This window comes from Aulonocara stuartgranti, assembly GCF_965226115.1.
Source record: "Aulonocara stuartgranti genome assembly, chromosome: 18".
In the NCBI taxonomy this organism is placed as follows: domain Eukaryota; kingdom Metazoa; phylum Chordata; class Actinopteri; order Cichliformes; family Cichlidae; genus Aulonocara; species Aulonocara stuartgranti.
In genome coordinates, this window is record NC_138954.1 from 9160066 (window position 1) to 9178050 (window position 17985).

A 17985-nucleotide genomic window follows, 5' to 3' on the forward strand; every position below is an offset into this window, starting at 1 on the left:
TTGATTAATCACTTAAAATATGGATCAATTATAAGTGTTGTTGAGTAATTTTCTGTCGACTCACTAATGCCTGCTCTGGTTAAGGTACCGTAAGCTAATTATTTTGAACACAAAGATTCTCTGTGATGTGAAGTCTTATTGGACAGAATGATTTATGCATTGCTGAATGAGTCAGCAGGGAAAAGAAATGATGATGACGAGAGAAAACAATGATATTTTCTCACATTGCTAAAATATGGTTTGAAATGGATTGTCAGACATACAGTGTATGCGGAACAAAATGATACATCGCAGAACAAAACACCCGAGGGCACAAGGTAACTGCAAAAGCATTTTTCATTTAATGGGAACAAATGGGGGTCATTGTCGTTCTGCACATGAAACCGCCACATCCTAATTACAGTGCAAAGTCCTTTTCTGTGTCATAGCTTGTGAGTTGTGTGAATTTTTTGTTCAAGACTACTGTACCAGTGCCAGGTTGAGATGCAGGCGCTCTCCTCCTAACCGTATTCTTCTTGTTCTCTTCACCTCAGGCGGTCCACAGGTGGTGGAGACTGTTGATGGCAACCCCACGTACAACGTGAGCAGCGAGCTCACCCTGGAGGTGAGCGCCAGCGATGACAACACGCTCATCACCTGCGCCGTCAACCACCCCTCTCTTTCTCCGGGGGACAAGAGGAGCGAGCAGGCTCTGCGGGTGTTGTGTAAGTCAACTGGGAAATTGGGGGGAAGGAAGGCAGGTACAGAAGCTACTCGGGGATGGGTGAGAAGCAGTGGAAAACCTCAGACTGCTCTGTTTCTTTATTTCTATCCTGACCTTTTCTTTTATTGGGCAGTATAAGCCCATTTTCCCCTTTTTCGGTTTGATCTTTGCTCCAATAATTCCACATTAGCTGCCTGTAATCATGACCACACAGGAAATTCACCTTCCTCTGCTGGTGCACTTAGCCAGAGTTGAGTCACAGTGAATAAGGAGAGAGGGTTATCATCTAAAATGAAACTATAATTGGAGTTATGGAGTCTGTGTCACTGCTGCCACCCTGTGGGAAATATGACAGTACTGCATCGCCGGTGGAAAGTGATGTTGTGTAAGGGGTTATGTCATAGTGGGAGGCAGAGAGATGGTGACGCCTACAGGATGCAGATGGGAGGAGATGGAGATGGGGATGAATGGGATTGTGCATATTCGCACGGTTACAAGTCTTCTGTTATATAACTTTAATTTGTGTCTCTGTGTATATTTGTGGGTGTGTCTGTCGTACACTTACAGATTCCCCGAACGTGATGATACACCCTGAGAGCACTCTGCCTAGAGAGGGGGAGAAGTTTTCTCTTCGGTGTGTCGGCAACGGCAACCCCGAGTAAGACAAACAGATTCCTCAGTGCTTAAACACATACAGTGCTCTCTGATTTAGCCGGAGTCTAGACACCACTTGCACCCAGTCACACGTACCCCGTTCGAGGCACAATTATTAGTCAGAACAACAATATTTTAAAAAGTGAATAAAAAAGATACTATCCCAAACAATATCCTATATCTGGTTTAACTATGTAGCACATAATGTCATGGTCATGTTTCAGCATTTTCCAGCAGCTTGCGAGAAAACCAAGGCTCTCCTCTTTGCCCAAACTCAATGATTCACAGCTGAAATATTTTTAAATGACTGGAGTGAGTGAACCTTGTCATTGACTGAATTGGCAGTAAAGCTCCTCCCACTTGTGACTGATGGCGCTCTTGTATGCTGAGCTGTGATTCACAGTGTGTCACAGAACAAAGAAAAAAATGATTGTGAAAGACACAAAAACATCACAAAAACGACAATCACAGTGACTCTTTTAGAACCGAAGAATCCCGCTGAATGAGCGGTAAAGCAATCAAGTTGCACCTTTTTTTTTCAAGGTTTAACTATCAGTAACTAATAATTCAGTCCAACATAACAGGATGCTGAACTACCATCTCTCTATGCAACGCTAATAATTGCTAGTTTTGTGCTCAACTGATCCTGACAGGTTAGACCGAGCAACAGGCTGAATTCACTCTTACTGAACTGAAGACAGCAGGATCACCGCTGAATGTCGACACTAATGGATTCACCTATTGTTGTAGTTACCGAAAAGCTTTTAAAACTAATATGATCAGTCGCTGACAAACAAAAACCCAAAGTTAAAGGTGTCGCAACCACTTAGCTTCACACTTCCACCCTGGTATTAAAGTTGCGTAAGTGTTACTCTGATCTCTACTTTGTGGGCTTTAAAAGCCATGATGCCAGGTCTCTGTTGCCATGATGCCAGGTCTCTCTTGGAAATGAGATTTTTAATCTCAATGAGATTTTTTTGCCTGGATAAATAAAGGATTAATAAAAAAGGCAGGCTAAAATGGACTAAATAAAGACGTAACAGTGCTACGATTGGTTATAGAATCATTAGTGGTCATGGTTAAGCGACATCAGCTTTTACTCTTGGTGCGAGATGTCATTGTATTTGATGTCAAAAAATACTTTTTAAGTCGCATTCCTTGCACCTCTTCCTGCTTGCAATGATCATTAAAGCAGAAATATTTTCTAAAATTTCAACATGTGCTACCATTTTTTTTTCTTGACAGTTAATTCAGGGTTTATATGCCTTTTGTGGAGTGCCTGTAGCTTTTCTGAAGTAAGTGCAATTGCTTGACATGATTCCTGTCTAGTAAACCCGAGTTCATGACCACATTCAGATAAATGCTGCCTCTTATATAGCACTTTGGCCTGTTTTACTGTAAGATATATGGATGGGAGCCCTGCCTGTAATGAACAGTTCAGGCTGGCTTTACTGTAATCGAAGCTCTCACCCTGGTTGTGTGGAGGACCTCAATCGAATTTTGAGGCATTTTAGAGCAACATACAATGAAACAGACACGCGTGTAAATACTGTCACATTTTCTCACTGTAAAGGTGTCAGGTCACACAGCATAGGTACACAATCGTATAATAAAAAAAGCACACTCACACTAATTATGCGGGTAACAGCAGTCACAGTAAGTACACACACACACAGAAACACTTGTAAGCAATCAAAAATTAACATGTTCGGTTTCTGATGCCTTCTTGTGCAAATGGTCTCTTGTTCAAACAGGACTTGTGTGCGAGAACACACGGACAAAAACAAAAATCTGCTCAAACAAGCTCTGGTGTGTTCACTGATACAGCGTGTACATGTTTTTTCTGATACCCGCATGCACACAGAAACAAACTGCAAGCCGCGTCTTAAATCCTGCCCACACAAATGCACTTTCCCCTGGCCTTTCTGCATTATAGATGAATCTCCATCGATCTGTAGTTCTTCTCCCTCTTCTTCCTCCTTCCATCCTTCCATCATCACGTATCTCTCTGCCGCCTTGTCACTCATAGCTCGTTCGCGCCTCTCCGCCTTGTCATGCCTCCACCCTTTGGTCTCCTCCTCCTCCTCCACCTCCTCCTCCTAACTTCGTCCTTTCCTATAACTCTCATCTATCTCTCCTCACACCTTTTCCCTCTAAACCCCCCATCCCTCCCCTCCTCACTCTCCCTCCCGCTCTACTCTGCTGTCATCCCTTCCCTACTCATTCTCTTTCCCTGTCAGCTCATCACAGGAGTGGCTAGGAAGAAGACTAGCTGGTAAGTTTGATTGGCAGGTGGAATGCACAGGGGGCGGGGGAGGAGGAGGTGACTGTCATTGCATGTACGTGCTGTAACAGGCAGCATGGTTGTGGATAAATTATAGGCAGCATGGAAGCAAGGCATGGAGAGTGTGCCACAGTCAGGGGACCACCAATGCTAGAAATCCATTTGTTTGGGAAACATTTCAACCGTCCACTGAATCATGTTTGTTCTGCATAAGGAATAGTCTTGTTCTGTTATAATAAATGGATCTGCAGTGTCTACTTTGAAATGGCTTTGACAGGGCAAACGTTCAGGGTGCTCCTATTGGGATCACCCACTGTAAAAATTTACATGGAGTACATGGAGAGGCTTTAGATAAGAATGACTGCTGAGTGGCAGTGGAAAAAACACACACAGAAGAAGTGAAGAGAGAAAAAAAGAGGCAAAGAAAATAAAGGTAGAGAGGAAAGGAAAACAAACTGACAGGAGGGGAGAGGTAAGCGGAGAAAAGCGTGGGCAGAGGGGAGACAGAAAGATATGGTGACAAGCAGAGAATGACTAAGACAGAAAGGGGGAGCGCAAACAAGAGTGTGTGTGTGTGAGGGAGAGAGAGGGGAGTGTGCTCGGTTATGTGCACCGCTGCTTGTGGATGAGCTAGTGTCCAATCGAGTCAGATACAGGTTGCCCCTGCAGCTGTCAGTCAAAACCCAATCACTGCAACAACACCTTTCCTCCGACACACCCAGCCACTCAGCTCCCTGTCCTCCTTTTTAACCGCCCGCCCCAATCAAACTCAATGAATGTCACACTCTATTCCAGGATACACACTTTTCTCTCTGTGGTCACATCCTGTCAGGTTCAAAAGAATAACAGCGTATCAAATTCTATACTGTGTTTCCTTGACGCCCAGCGGCAAGAACTTTCTAATAGAAGAGAAAAGGATTTGTGCGCTACATTCTATTATAGTTCCCATTTATTTGATCAGGAACACGGGGTAGTGCTCACAATCGCTTTACATTTCTATTCTTCAAGTCACATAACTGAGTTAATCTCTCCCCAGACTTTTCACTTAACATGTTTACAGCTTAAAAGCCTGACATAACCTTGACCTAATGCTTGCAAGCTTCCTTAAGTCTGCAAGGTTGTGGCTATGTTTAGAAAACAGCAGGTGACACGTTACAAGATTACTAACCTGTGGCTTGTTAACGGACAAGGCCGTCCATGTCCTGTAGTTCAGTTTTCTTAAAAAGACCAAATATTTGTAGCCAAAGCGTAATATAGCTTACAGTACTGTGCAAAAGTCTTGATCCACATCTTATTTCTTTATATGTTGCTAGGAAAATGGGAAATAGGTGCAGCAGTTTATTTAGACATGCAAACATAGATGGAAATGCAGTAAGCAAGGCAAAAACAAAGCTCATACTATAATTCTAATCAGCTTGAAAGTCAATATTTGGTATGACCACCTCTATTCTTCTACATAGACTCTCTCAGGCACACTTTCTTGTAATTTATTCAAGTAGTCTCAAGAAATAGTTTCTCCAGGCTTCTGGAAGGACATTCAGAGCTCTTATTTGGATGTTGGCTGTGTTTTGTTCGATACTCTGTCAAGATGATCCCACACTGCTTCAATAATGCTGAGCCCTTGGGAGACTCAATCCATGACTGATACTGTTCCATTGTTTGTTTGTTTTTATCCAGGTTTGCTTTTACTATGTTGGCAGTGTGTTTGGGATCATTGTCATGCTGAAAAATGAGGTTGTTGCCAATCAGATGCTTTCCAGATGGTATTGCATGGTGGATCAAAATCTTTTCTGCTTTCGTAATTCCATCAATTTTGACAAGATCCCCAACACCACAGTCTGAAGTGCAGCTCCAAACTACGACAGTGTTTTTTACAGATGGCTGTGGGGACTCACTGTTGTACCTCTTTCCTGACATTTCATGACTGTGCATCATGACAAAAATTTCAACTAAAAATTTCTCATTTGGATCCAAATCCAGGCATGTTTTTCACAGATTTTCAGTCCAGTTTTTTGTGTAACTTAGCACATTCATTTGCCAATATCATTTCGAGAACATTTTTGACGTGGCTTCGGCAAACAGGAATCAGCTTAAGGACTAGATGCATCTTTCTGGTCCTGTGTCAGGTCTTCGCTGGATTTTTTCCTATTTTTTAAAGATGTGACTTTTACATAATGTTCATCTGCTGCAGGTATCTTTTTGCACTGCGACCTCTTCATTTGTCCTATACTTGTGCAGTTTCTCAAAATTTTTAAAGGACACGCTGCAGAGATGTGCCAGGTTTTAAGTTAAGCACTGTTGCCGCACAGCAAGAAGGTCCTGAGTTCAATTCCTCCATCAGGCCGGGGTCTTTCTGTGTGGAGTTTGCATGTTCTCCCCGTGTTTGCGTGGGTTCCCTCCGGGTACTCCGGCTTCCTCCCACCGTCCAAAGACATGCAGCTTGTGGGGATAGGTTAATTGATTAATCCAAATTGTCACTAGGTGTGAATGTGCGAGTGAATGTGAGTGTGAATGGTTGTCTGTCCCTGTGTGTTAGCCCTGCGACAGACTGGCGACCTGTCCAGGGTGTACCCCGCCTTTCGCCCTATGACAGCTGGGATAGGCTCCAGCGCCCCCCGCGACCCTGAAAAGGATAAGCGGAAGCGAATGGATGGATGGATGGATGGAACTCTTTGAAAATCACCTTACTGTTGCAAAAGTACTATTTCATGGTAATCACAATGTGTTATCATTGGCATTTTATTTTATATTAAATGAGGCAGCCTGCTGTTTGTGCAACAGGCTGCTAGTAGTTAAATGCATGAAGATTGAAAATAGTTTCTTTTGTTGTTTGCTATGCGTAGACACCGGTTCATCAGAAGTGGCAAAAGTACAGATATTCTATACTGATTTAAATTATTTACTCAAGTAAAGGTGAAAAAGTACAGGCTCTGAAATGTACTCAGAGCAAGAAAGTAAAAAGTCATTTTTAGGACCTCTCTATCAGCTATTTTTGTGCAACTGAACCTTGTGCTATATTAATGTAATAAAATAATGTTAGCAAACAGGAATATAAACTTTACTTTAGTCTAAATTTTATTCAGGTGTAGTGGCTCACAGTGGGGAAAAGAATAATAGCTTACAATAATTTATATTGTGGGCTCCAGTAGATTCTTTTAGTATATAGGCTGTGATGAGCTGATCTGTGCTCCTGCTGACCTTTGTGGAGTTACACAACTGTATTCAAAAAGATGCAAGCAGTCCTATCTTGGCTGATTCCTATCCTCTACACCGACATTGTTTATTCTGTCTTTATACCAGTATAAAGTTGGTATGAAGGTGGAATTCAGTGAATTAAGTGTCATCAGCTAAAATTCATATTAATCTCTGCTATCCTTCATGTAACCTAACTATAACCAGGAACACCACATCCACTATGCAACCTGCCAATAACACACAGTTAGTATAACTCTGTTTGTTTGAGTGAAGTTATTTTGCACTCTTTTCTCTCCCTGTGAAGAACAGCAGCTGGACCCTTAGCAGGCAGACACACTGTGCGACAAACTGCACACTTTGTGCGCTTGCTGATATTTGTTGAGCTGATAATAACGTTACATTTGAAATTACCTGCCACTCAAAAAATGTTACTGCCTTTGTACTTGCTCTTCTTCTGTAGGGTTAGCTAGAAGTACTGAAGTACTGCGAACACAACTTAAAAACATCTCCACTTGTTCAAAGAAAAAAACAAACGCCGGCCCACCTTGACTGGCAATATAAATTATGCATAGCTTGTATGGTTTTGCCTCTTTCATCTTTTTTTTAATGCAATAACCCCTGGTGATTGATATGCTATTAGGATTGTCTTTTATGTGTTTAATGTTTGAAGGCCCGCAGTGACATGAAATAAAAACTCCCTTCAAATGTGTTAAACCGAAAGTAACAAGTCTGTTTTGAAAATCTAAAGAGTAGAAAGTACCGATATTTGTTTAAAAAATTTAGTAAACGTAAAAAAAAATACTCAAGTAAAGTACAGATAATCTGGAAATTCTACATTAACAGATTTGTAGTTCCCAAACTTCCTCTGAAAAAGATCAGGTACAACAACTGAGTTGAGAGTGAGTAGAAAAAGCAGAAAAACCGTAAAAGATCAAAATGCCTCGAGAGCTATTGCCTAAGACCACTTTAAAAAATACAAGAAAGTCTGCTTGGAAGGAAAGTATAAAGACATGAGGAGTAGCATTTGCAGCGCACTGTTTGTCACTAACATACAGCCACATTGCTGGCAGGTATACTCAGCCTTGAGGACCTTTCCATACACTTCTTTGCCTGGGGGTAATTTTTTTTAAATGACAGGAAATCAGGGTCCAGTTAATTATCCTAACAGCACTAAATAAATAAAGAGTGAATAATGATTAAAAGGCCTCCAAGTCATCAATTTTATTTTCAGATTTAGTGACTTTTAAACTGCATTAATTTCATGGAAGCATAGATATGATGCCTGTGGATACGGATAAAGCACATATTTTACTTTATTTATTATCTGAATTAGTTACAAATGCTTTGGTTACAACTGAAGGAGTTCAAACAACATTAAACGTAGCTGGAGCCTCTTTAGTAAATTTGATTTAATGAATAAGTGCACCAGCCGGCAGCCTGTGGTGGGCCCAGTTTGGCCCACTGGCTGTAAGTTAAATACCGCTGTTGTGTTTCTACAGCAAACAGGTTGTCAAACAGAAGTTTATTTATACACATGCACACACAGAGCAACATTGCCATTCATTTGTAAGTTGAGTCTGTATGCCCCGTCTGCTGAGCGATGTTCTTTTACCTTTGCTGATTTAGTCTCTAAAAACTCCCAAAGGGTCGGCTGTGGCTCTTTAGCATCTAAATCCTCCAAATCTTTGCAAGCTTCAACTGCTGAATTTGTCTGTCTGATGAAAACAGAAAAAAAAAATTAGTAGCATAATCATTTCACCCATTGTTAATACAAAAAAGGTAATTAGAGCAGCTTCAAGGCTGTCTATATTCTGCAGGAAACAGTGACCTTGGGACTGAGCGCCACAGAGTGGGTTGGAAAGAGCGAGAGTAACAGTGTAGTCTCTGGGATTTAATCAAAAATAAAAACAACATAAAAAAATCACAAGGCTTATCCATTTATAATCTCTAATTGTAAAAATACCATTATCTGTTGACATGATATGTTCGGTTGAAATAACTCTTGAATTACAAAGATTTTATAAATTAGCTTAATTTAACAAATCTTATATTAATAATTTAGCAGAAATACCCAAAAGCTCATTCTTCTCAGTGATAATGATTACAACTGGGAGAGGGAGGCGTATGCAGCTCCAAAGTACCCATAATTGCAATAAGGAATGTCTTCAAGCGTATCATGACTTTTGTACAGTGTTTACTAATGCATGTGTGCTAATTGAAAACTTTCCACCTAAGCGGGGCTCACAGCCAAGAATAAAGCGCAGAGTTTAGACCTGCATGCTGGGAATTATCAGATCATTATCGTGATCTCACCAATCCGCTTTCTCCACTTAAGCTGCCCCGCTGTACGTAAACGTATATCGAGCATTATGTTTAATATTACTACACGAGTCACAGCCTGTAAATGTGGAGTTAATTGTTCGGTTAATTGCACATTATCAAGCATTTGGAAGCGGTGTAAAACAACAGAAGATTACATTTTATTGCAGGTAACCACACAATGCACTGAAACGACATGCTGATTTTTAAACATTTTATGGTTGAATAATCATCTTTTATTTGCCTCGGGGCACTGAAAGGCTTTCCCTTCAGGGTTGTTAGGATTTCTTTGCCTAAAATGAAGCATACTCGAAACTTTGACACTTGGTCTTTCCAAGCGTTATCTCCGCAGGAAGTGTCAAGGGAGCAGATTGTGTTTTTCATTAGCTTTCAGCCATTTGGAGAATTTTACCCAGCAGCAAAGACCAACAGAGTTACTCCTTTACAGCTGCGACTCATCCAGCTAGGTTTTAAATACTGGTTTGAAGTAGCTTATTCAAAGAGGCTCATTATTCCTGCCATTTACAGTTAGCGTACGAATGCCAACCTGGCCAAAGCCGTGAAGTTACGGATCGCACCTTTAGGTGTCGCTAGGAGTTTTTTCACATTTCCAGGAGTGATTAATCAGTCCAGTATATTCAGGTCTGTGCCCGATTCAGACTCCCCGTCATCCTAATTACTGTACAGTGCTTAAGGACTTGCACATTTACATAATTGATTCTTTTATCAAAGCTCGTCTCGCTATCTCTCTCGTTCACAATCTGTTATGCAGAATGGATTTTTTAGCGCAGCCTGATTTGAAATGCTGATCTTCACTCTGTTGTCTTCTTCTCTTTCTGTCGCTTTTAAGCGCCTTTCTTCTTCAAGCCGTGCCATTATTTTTTCCATCTTTCTTTTTTATTCATCTACTTTGCTGTCTCCTGCAACAACTTCCCTATCCCTCCTTTTTTCTCCTCCTGTTTCTCCTCGTGTCTCCTCTGCTCTGCTCTCCTGCTTTTATCTTTTCTTTTTCTGTCTTTATTCCTCCCAGTTTCCCCGCTCCTTTGACCCTTCCTTCTTTTCGCCTGTCTCGCTCAACCTTTTTTTCTTTCTCCTGAAGCACTTGTCACAGCTCCCCTCTCTCATCACTGTAGAATCTTTTGATTGTTCAGACTGTATATGTTTCAGCTGAGGTCTCTCATTCTCTCTGTCTGCCAGGCCCACTATCTACACATGGGACAAGAAAGATGGAGGGCTCCCCTTACAGGCCAAACCTGATGGTGCTGTCCTGCATTTCTCGATGCTCAACAAATCAGATAATGGCGTCTACGTGTGCCACGCTGACAACGGCATTGGAAGCAGCGAGGGGGAGTACACACTCTTGGTGCAAGGTAAGGAGAAAAAGCAAAAAGAGGGAAAAAAGGGATGTGTGGTGACAGAAAGAGGAAGGAGAGGGACTCTGGGATGTTTTCTTTCTTCATCACGTTTTTTTATTCCTTCTTTTGTTTGTTGTGGCTTTGCTTGTACTTCCATCTTTTTTCTCTTCTGATTTTCTTTTGTTTCTTTCCTCCTGTCTTTGTTTTTTCTTTTTGTTTTTTTCTCATCCAACCGCGCCTGACCACAACCATCCAACCGCTTTCGTTCATTTCTTGCGCTTCTCTCCCTTTGCTTTTATGTGACCCATTCATTCAATTCGTGGTCGTTTTTGCGCTTTGCTCACCCGTTTTTTTCTCCTGCTGCGCTTCATTTTTTTTCTCGACCTCCTCAAAGATCCCATGGACCCAGACTCCCCAAAAGTCACAGTTCCCTCACTTGGTTCTTCATCTTTCACCCCCTCTTCCTCCCTCCCATCTTCCTCTCCTACCGACAGCTTCTTCGGCTCTGGCTCTGATTCCATTTACTCTGACCCCTTTTCCACTACTGACCCCTTCACCACCTCCTCTTCCTCAAACTCCTCCCCTTCATCAACTGATGTGTCAACCACCATCTCTGAATCCTCCACCATGACCCTCTCCAACGCTCTCTTCCCCAACCTGCCATTCTCTCCAGACTCCTCTTCCCCCCACCCCACTTCATCCCCAACTCCTCCTTCCACCAGCTCTTCTAGCATCACTGCCACTCCCGCCTACTCATCCCCTGCCTCCTCCCTTACGCCCCCAGTTTCAGTCCAGCTGAATGGAGTTAACACTTTCACAGGTAAAACCAGTTACACACTTACGCACACACACCTGTAAGCAAAGAGATGCGAGAATCTTAATATAACCGAGAAAATCCAAAACGTTTGAAGCTTTCTTATGTTTTCCCGCTGTACCAAAAATTGATCTTGAATTGTGTAGCAGTCAAAAATATTCTGACCTTGTGTTACATGCGCGCACACACGCAAACACAGAATAAAGCGTGGCAACAAAGGAAATGACGGAGCACTCCATAAAGGAAAAAATGGCATTTGTTTGGCTGTGTCACAGCTGTTTCACATTTTTTTCTTGTCTTCCTCTTTCCTCCCGTTGATTATCCTGAACCCCAAATCTCTTCCTTAACAAACATTCCTCCACTTACCTAACCACCAACCATCCCTCCCTCCATCCATACATTCAACAATCCATCCACCCATCCACTTCTGAAGATGAAGCACGCAACATTACAGGTATAACTTTTCCACCAGTCACCTGTGGTCTTTTTGTTTTCTGTCGTTCCAACTTTTCGTCCACCTGTCTGTCCGCCTGACTCTTTGTAGTTTTGTTTTTGACTGTCTGTGATTCTGGGGGGAAAAAGTAGTCTGGCGACACTTTGAACTTGTGAGTAGAGGGATGAATATTTTATACTCTGCCCACATAATGCTTTGTTGTTGCCCATACATACACAGACTGGCTCCAGACACAAGTACCCACCATTCCCACGTGCTGCACACACTCACATCCACACTCACTTCTATCTCCCAAAGACACACAGACTAGCATGACCCCTTAAGTGGTACAAGTCATTTACACAGTGTTCCACTTCCTCTGTGTGTGTTTCTCTCTGTGTGTGTGTGTATGTGCGCGTACCAAGGAGGGAGGGGGGTCAGGCTTCGAGGTGTTCTTGGGTCTTGTCTGCTTTCCTTTGATGCTGACAGCAGGATTTATGGGCTCATTCTCAGTCTCGCCTCGTCAGCATGCCCCTCTCTCACCTCCACGCTGGCCAACCAGAGTGTGTGCCCGACTCTCTGTGTTTGTGTGTTATTCTGATCGACGTACAGAGTCCTACCCTCCGCTTTCCCCTTTTCCTCTTTTCTCCCATTCTCTTGTCTAGAGCTGGCCTCTGGTTCACCACTGTCAGGCCCTTCACGTCTCCAATTGGCTGAAATATATTTCTCCTACAAAAAGGCCCTTCACTACATCCTTTGGTGACCCAGCTGGTTGTAAAATGTTCTTTTCTTCCATGTTCACTTTCAGTTTTATTTCTGGTTGACAGTAGCTATTGCTGTGCTTTAGTGTCTCTGTTCTGCAATCCAATTGAGTGTAAAGAAAAATAGCTTGTCCTCCACATTGTTTTAACTTGCTGATTGCCAGGTAAAAAAACAGCCTCTCCAAAATCGTTCCTTTTTATTCCTCTAATATCTTTTTAAGGTGTGTTTTTTGTGTTTTTTGGTATAAGACACGCTGCATTTCAGTTGTTCCTGCCTAAGTGACTTTCAAATAATGAACACCCAGTGTCTGATCAGTTCTAAAAAGCCAGGCGAAATGATTGATGTATTGTGTTATTTCCACCTAGATCGCTTTCTCTTCTGAAGAGTAAGTTGATTAAGTGGCTGATTTGAGGCAACAAGAGGAACTCAAAATTTTCTGTTGTTGGCTGAAAAACCTTCATCTCTTCAAAACATAACAAACAAACAAACAGAAAAAAAAACACTTTAAAGAAGAGAAAAGGATGTCTTCTCTTAAAGTCAACTGAACATTATTCAGAAACTTACCCAAGTCAAGAAAAAAAGAAAAATGAAAAACTGTTCTGAAATAATTGTGTTGAAGTGTAGACGCTACATAAATGAAATTTTTGTTAAGTTGTTAGCACTTTTATAATTATGAACATTATTATGGCGTTAGCACGCGCTTAATCCATCATTTATATAGTATTACTCCTCCTTAGTTTGACGTTTAAAAAATACAGATAAATACTTATGACTATGATCATGATTATCATTGTTACTAGCTGTTATGTAGTAGCAATGATAGGTGTTACTGGTGTAACAGATGGACAAACATATTTGTGTTTATAAATGACATACTAACGAGGAGTAATGTTATATGAATGATGAATTAAGCACTTGCTAATACCTTTATAATATCTTGCAAATGCTTAATAGTGTGACATTATCCTAAAGTGCTACCGTTAGGTCTTTCCTGTATTTTTATGACACTTCTTTTATGTCATGTACAGCGTGACTTGGCTGAGCTATTTGCTGATTTGATGGTGTCAGCTGTTATAACGGCCAATAAATGAAGATTAACAAAATAAAGAAGAGACGTGAGAAGCAGCCTTCATCTCTAGGTGTTGATGTTGCATAGTTTGTCTATCTGAAGGTGGCCTGCAACTTCCCTGGTGGCAGCATTTGTTTGGAACACCACAAACACAACAACAAGCTGATCCAAGCAGAGTCGTGTAGAGCATAAGCAATCAATAAAAAACAAGATTATTTTTAAACTGTTGTGTCATATTATCTTAGTAAGGACTCATAGATAACTACACATAATGGTTAGGGAAATCTATTTATGTGTAATGAGTCTGCAGAGCTTGCAAACTCCTGTGGAGAGAAGGAAACTCAGGATTCAGATACTGATATGTAGACACAGAAAAAGTAAAATGAAAATATGCAGTCCAGCAATAAAGTTCATGATCAAAGTAACAGAAATCCAGAAGGAAGCAGGAATAACAGACTGGCAGAAAACAGACTGGGAGGGTAAACGGACTCTGTGACACTGGACAAAGGAATGATAGGATTATATTAGCTCACAATGAGGGCTGATGGGGATTAGACACAGCTGGACAGAAACAAGACGCGGGTGCAGACAATATAAAACACTCACGGAGGGAATAAAACTAAATACAAGACACAACTAGCTAGCAGAGCAAAACACTAAATGGGTAAAAACAACTAAACAGGGAAACACAGACATAAGAATAAACTTGGCACAGGAGGGAAAAAAAGGAAATACAGAGGCAAATACTGCACAAAGTACTGGATTAAAACTAAACTGAAGAATCATAAACTTCAAAAGATGCAACAAATAAATTATCTGCTGCATTTTCTGGTTGCACTGCAATTTCAACTTGTATATATTTTTTTAAACATATATTCATAATACAGCTTTTAAATCATTAAAAAGCTAAGTGTTACTATCCTGCAATACATGACAATCATTTTAAACTGTAGTAAGTTATGAAGAACTCTTACTCATTACTTGTTTGATGGAATGTCAATGATTTAAAATTAACAACAAGAAGTTCTGAAATGTGCTAGAGTATATGAAACATATTCATTCTAAATCCTCCGTGATTGAATGAATCTGCTAGATAAATGTATACTTAATCAAATCATCCTAAAAGCAGAATCTGGGGCTTTGGGAGCCCCTGGAGGTTTGGGACTCTGGTACAGTTTGGTGCATTGCCTTGGATTTCTCAAGACCGAACATTTTAATTCAAAGAGGAGCATAAAATCAATCAGTCACAGTGAAATCACCACGGCTGAAGGGGTCAGGATTTCAGCCAACATCAAGAGTCTGTGTGTGTTCCCGCAAGGTTCCCACGAAGTGATTGGTACTTGGTTTGTAGACTGCAAACAATTTTTAAGGTGACTCAGTGGCCTTCTTTCTTTCGCCTGGCTTTTTCACATCCCTGTCTTTGTCTTCTGAAACTTTGCCTCAGTGGGTTTTATATATTGACAAGTCTTCTCTGCTCCCCTGTTCTTGTCATTTCGCTCTGTATTCTCTCTGTCACTCTCCCCATTATTCTCTCTCTCACTCTCTTTATTTCTACCGCCTTTCATCATCCGTTTCCACCAATATTCCTCCACCCCCTCGTCTCCCCCTCTGTTCTCAATCTCTGTCTCTCTGTCATGCTCTCCCCTTATTTCTCGCTGCTTCTACCTCATTTTCTCTTGCTTTTTTTTCCTCTTTTTCTTTATCATGCCTTCTCTTTTTTTCCCCTTCCCCCCTTTCTTCTTCTTTCTTCCACACTGCTCGACCTTTTCTTAAGACCCCACAGCCATGTCGACGACTTCGGGGGTGGACCACGCCGTGATCGGAGGGGTAGTGGCTGTCATCGTCTTTATCTTGCTTTGCCTCCTCATCGTCCTCGGCAGATACCTCATCAGACACAAAGGTCACTGCCTCCCACAAACACGGACTCATGAACACACGGACGCACACTCATTCATGCGTGCACGAGTATACACAGAGATACACTTGCATAAATATGGATACATGAGCTCCAAGACTGGATCTCGCACCTGCAAATATGCATACAAATGAAGGAACACAAAGAAATGCAAATGCAGTTACACCTACAGTATATGTGAGTTATAAGCTTAAAACTTGGAATTAATGAATTTATTTATGCTCAAATCAGAATAAGAAGATGAATGACTCACACAAAGAGAATGTTTATTTCTTTTTAAAACATTTTGGTTCACATAACCCCCCTTTTTAAATTAGACTGCCTGTCATCGGCGATGTGTCACCAGCCTTTTCTTTTCGTTACATCACCAACTTTTATTTGGAATTTAAAATAATGCGTTCAGTCCAATTTTAGGACGGAAACAGTAAATACTGTAATGCAAAGTTCAGAGGCAATAAAGACCTGTTTCAGTACCCAGGTGGGGTGGTTGATTAAAACAAACTCCACCACCACTCAACCAGATTCAATCCCTGAGTTAGGTGCTTCAAGCTGGTAGAATATTGAAAGCGACTGCCTGCTGGCTGTTGTTTACAAGTGCCAGATCTACTAGGAATGATGTCCGTTTCCCTTCACTACCAATTACCTCTGACTGTTTCAGGCAATTGTTTGTCAGCAAATGGATATGGTTTCTAATTTGTGATGAGTATAGTGGGCACAATGCTAGTTATCCTATTCATTAGACGTAAACTACCAGTACATGCAATAAAAAGCTAATAACACTCAGACCTTTACATTTAAATTTGTGTAAGAAGTAAAAGCCTTATAGGTGATGGAGTTATTTACCTAACTACCTTTGATTCAACAGACTTATGATGACCTAACATTATTTTAAAACAGGCACCAACATCATATTAAAACGGTAATAGTAATAAACTGGTTCTTAAATAGCGCTTCTCTGCTCTACCTGAGCATTCACCCATTCTTACCCATTCACACAATCACTTTTTCTCTGCTTTCTAGCTAACATTTATACACATTCATGCTGCGATGGAGGCATCAGAGAGCAACTTGGGGTTTGTCTCTTCCCTAGAGATATTTGGCATGAAGACGTTCTGTACTTAAGTAGAAATACTGCTGTTAATAATTACTCCAGTAAAAGTTGAAGTACTGATTTAACTTCTTTACTAATGTAAAAGCAAAATAGCAGGCTCTGAAATGTACTCAAAGTAAGAAAGTAACAAGGATGTTTCTATTTTTGTGCAAAGTTAACTGAACCTTGTGCTATATTAACATAATGATAAAATGAATGGCTAGATGGGAATGCATACTTTTTGTTATTCTAATTATACTCAGCTTGAATCTGAAGAAAAAGAAGGAAGATAAAAAAAAATACATATCTATTTTCTGTTGCCTACATTGCAGAGGGTGTCTGCCTCTAAACAGAAAAATGTGTACAGTCAGGGGTTAAAGTGGAATTCAGCAGGTGGGGAAACCTAAAATTGGTTGCAATGGCTCACTGTGGGGAAAAGAATATAACTCACAATAATTTATATCGAGAGCTCTCGTAGATTTTCTTAGTGTGCAGGCTGTGATCAGCTGACCTGCTGCTCTTTGTCATTTGCACACCTGAATTGAACCAGGTGTCAGCAGATGTTTCATGAGTTGTTCTGGCTGATTTCCATCTACACTGTCAGTACACTCTTTTTTCTAGATGGTATAAAGTTGGTATGAAGATAGAGTTCAGTCAATGGATCTCAGCATCATCAGCAAAAATCCATATTAATCTCTGCTACACTTGATGTAACCTAACTCTGGCCATGAAACCACAGCCACTGTGCACCAGTCACACACTTTACTTTAATCCATCACAGTACAGCAAGCTCACCTGTTTATCCTGCACTAACCTGCAGAGTATTTTCATGCAGCCTTATAATAGCACAGTTAGTCTGCCTCAGTTTGTTTAGCAGCACATTTCACAATATGAAAAAACATAATTTCATGATCTGATTTAAAAACGGCAGCACGGTGGCACGGTGGTTAGCACTGTTGCCACACAGCAAGAAGGTCCTGAGTTCAATTCCACCATCAGGCCGGGGTCTTTCTGTGTGGAGTTTGCATGTTCTCCCCGTGTTTGCGTGGGTTCCCTCCTGGTACTCCGGCTTCCTCCCACTGTCCAAAGACATGCAACTTGTGGGGATAGGTTAATTGGATAATCCAAATTGCCACTAGGTGTGAATGTGCAAGTGAAAGTGAGTGCGAATGGTTGTCTGTCTCTGTGTGTTGGCCCTGCGACAGACTGGCGACCTGTCCAGGGTGTACCCCGCCTCTCGCCCTATGACAGCTGGGATAGGCTCCAGCGCCCCCCGCGACCCTGAAAAGGATAAGCGGAAGTGAATGGATGGATGGATGGATGATTTAAAAACACGAGAACTTGCATGTAAGGTTTAAATAAAGCAGCTGGACCTTTAGCTAGCAACACACT

General features: G+C 41.3%; 1 protein-coding gene across 8 annotated transcripts in view; it reads left to right on the plus strand.

Annotated features, from left to right (window-relative positions):
- The window catches only part of cadm3 (cell adhesion molecule 3), a 116380-nt gene that overhangs the window by 94052 nt on the left and 4343 nt on the right, over positions 1 to 17985 (plus strand). For 3 of the 8 annotated variants that reach the window (XM_082512485.1, XM_082512486.1, XM_082512487.1), the window contains exons 6-11: positions 534 to 704; positions 1271 to 1361; positions 10353 to 10525; positions 10905 to 11330; positions 11758 to 11778; positions 15363 to 15488. In XM_082512485.1, the coding sequence (XP_082368611.1) occupies positions 534 to 704; positions 1271 to 1361; positions 10353 to 10525; positions 10905 to 11330; positions 11758 to 11778; positions 15363 to 15488 (1008 nt within the window). The remainder of the gene's footprint in view (positions 1 to 533; positions 705 to 1270; positions 1362 to 10352; positions 10526 to 10904; positions 11331 to 11757; positions 11779 to 15362; positions 15489 to 17985) is intronic. The other 5 variants (XM_082512488.1, XM_082512489.1, XM_082512490.1 and 2 more) reach the window with 5 other exon arrangements.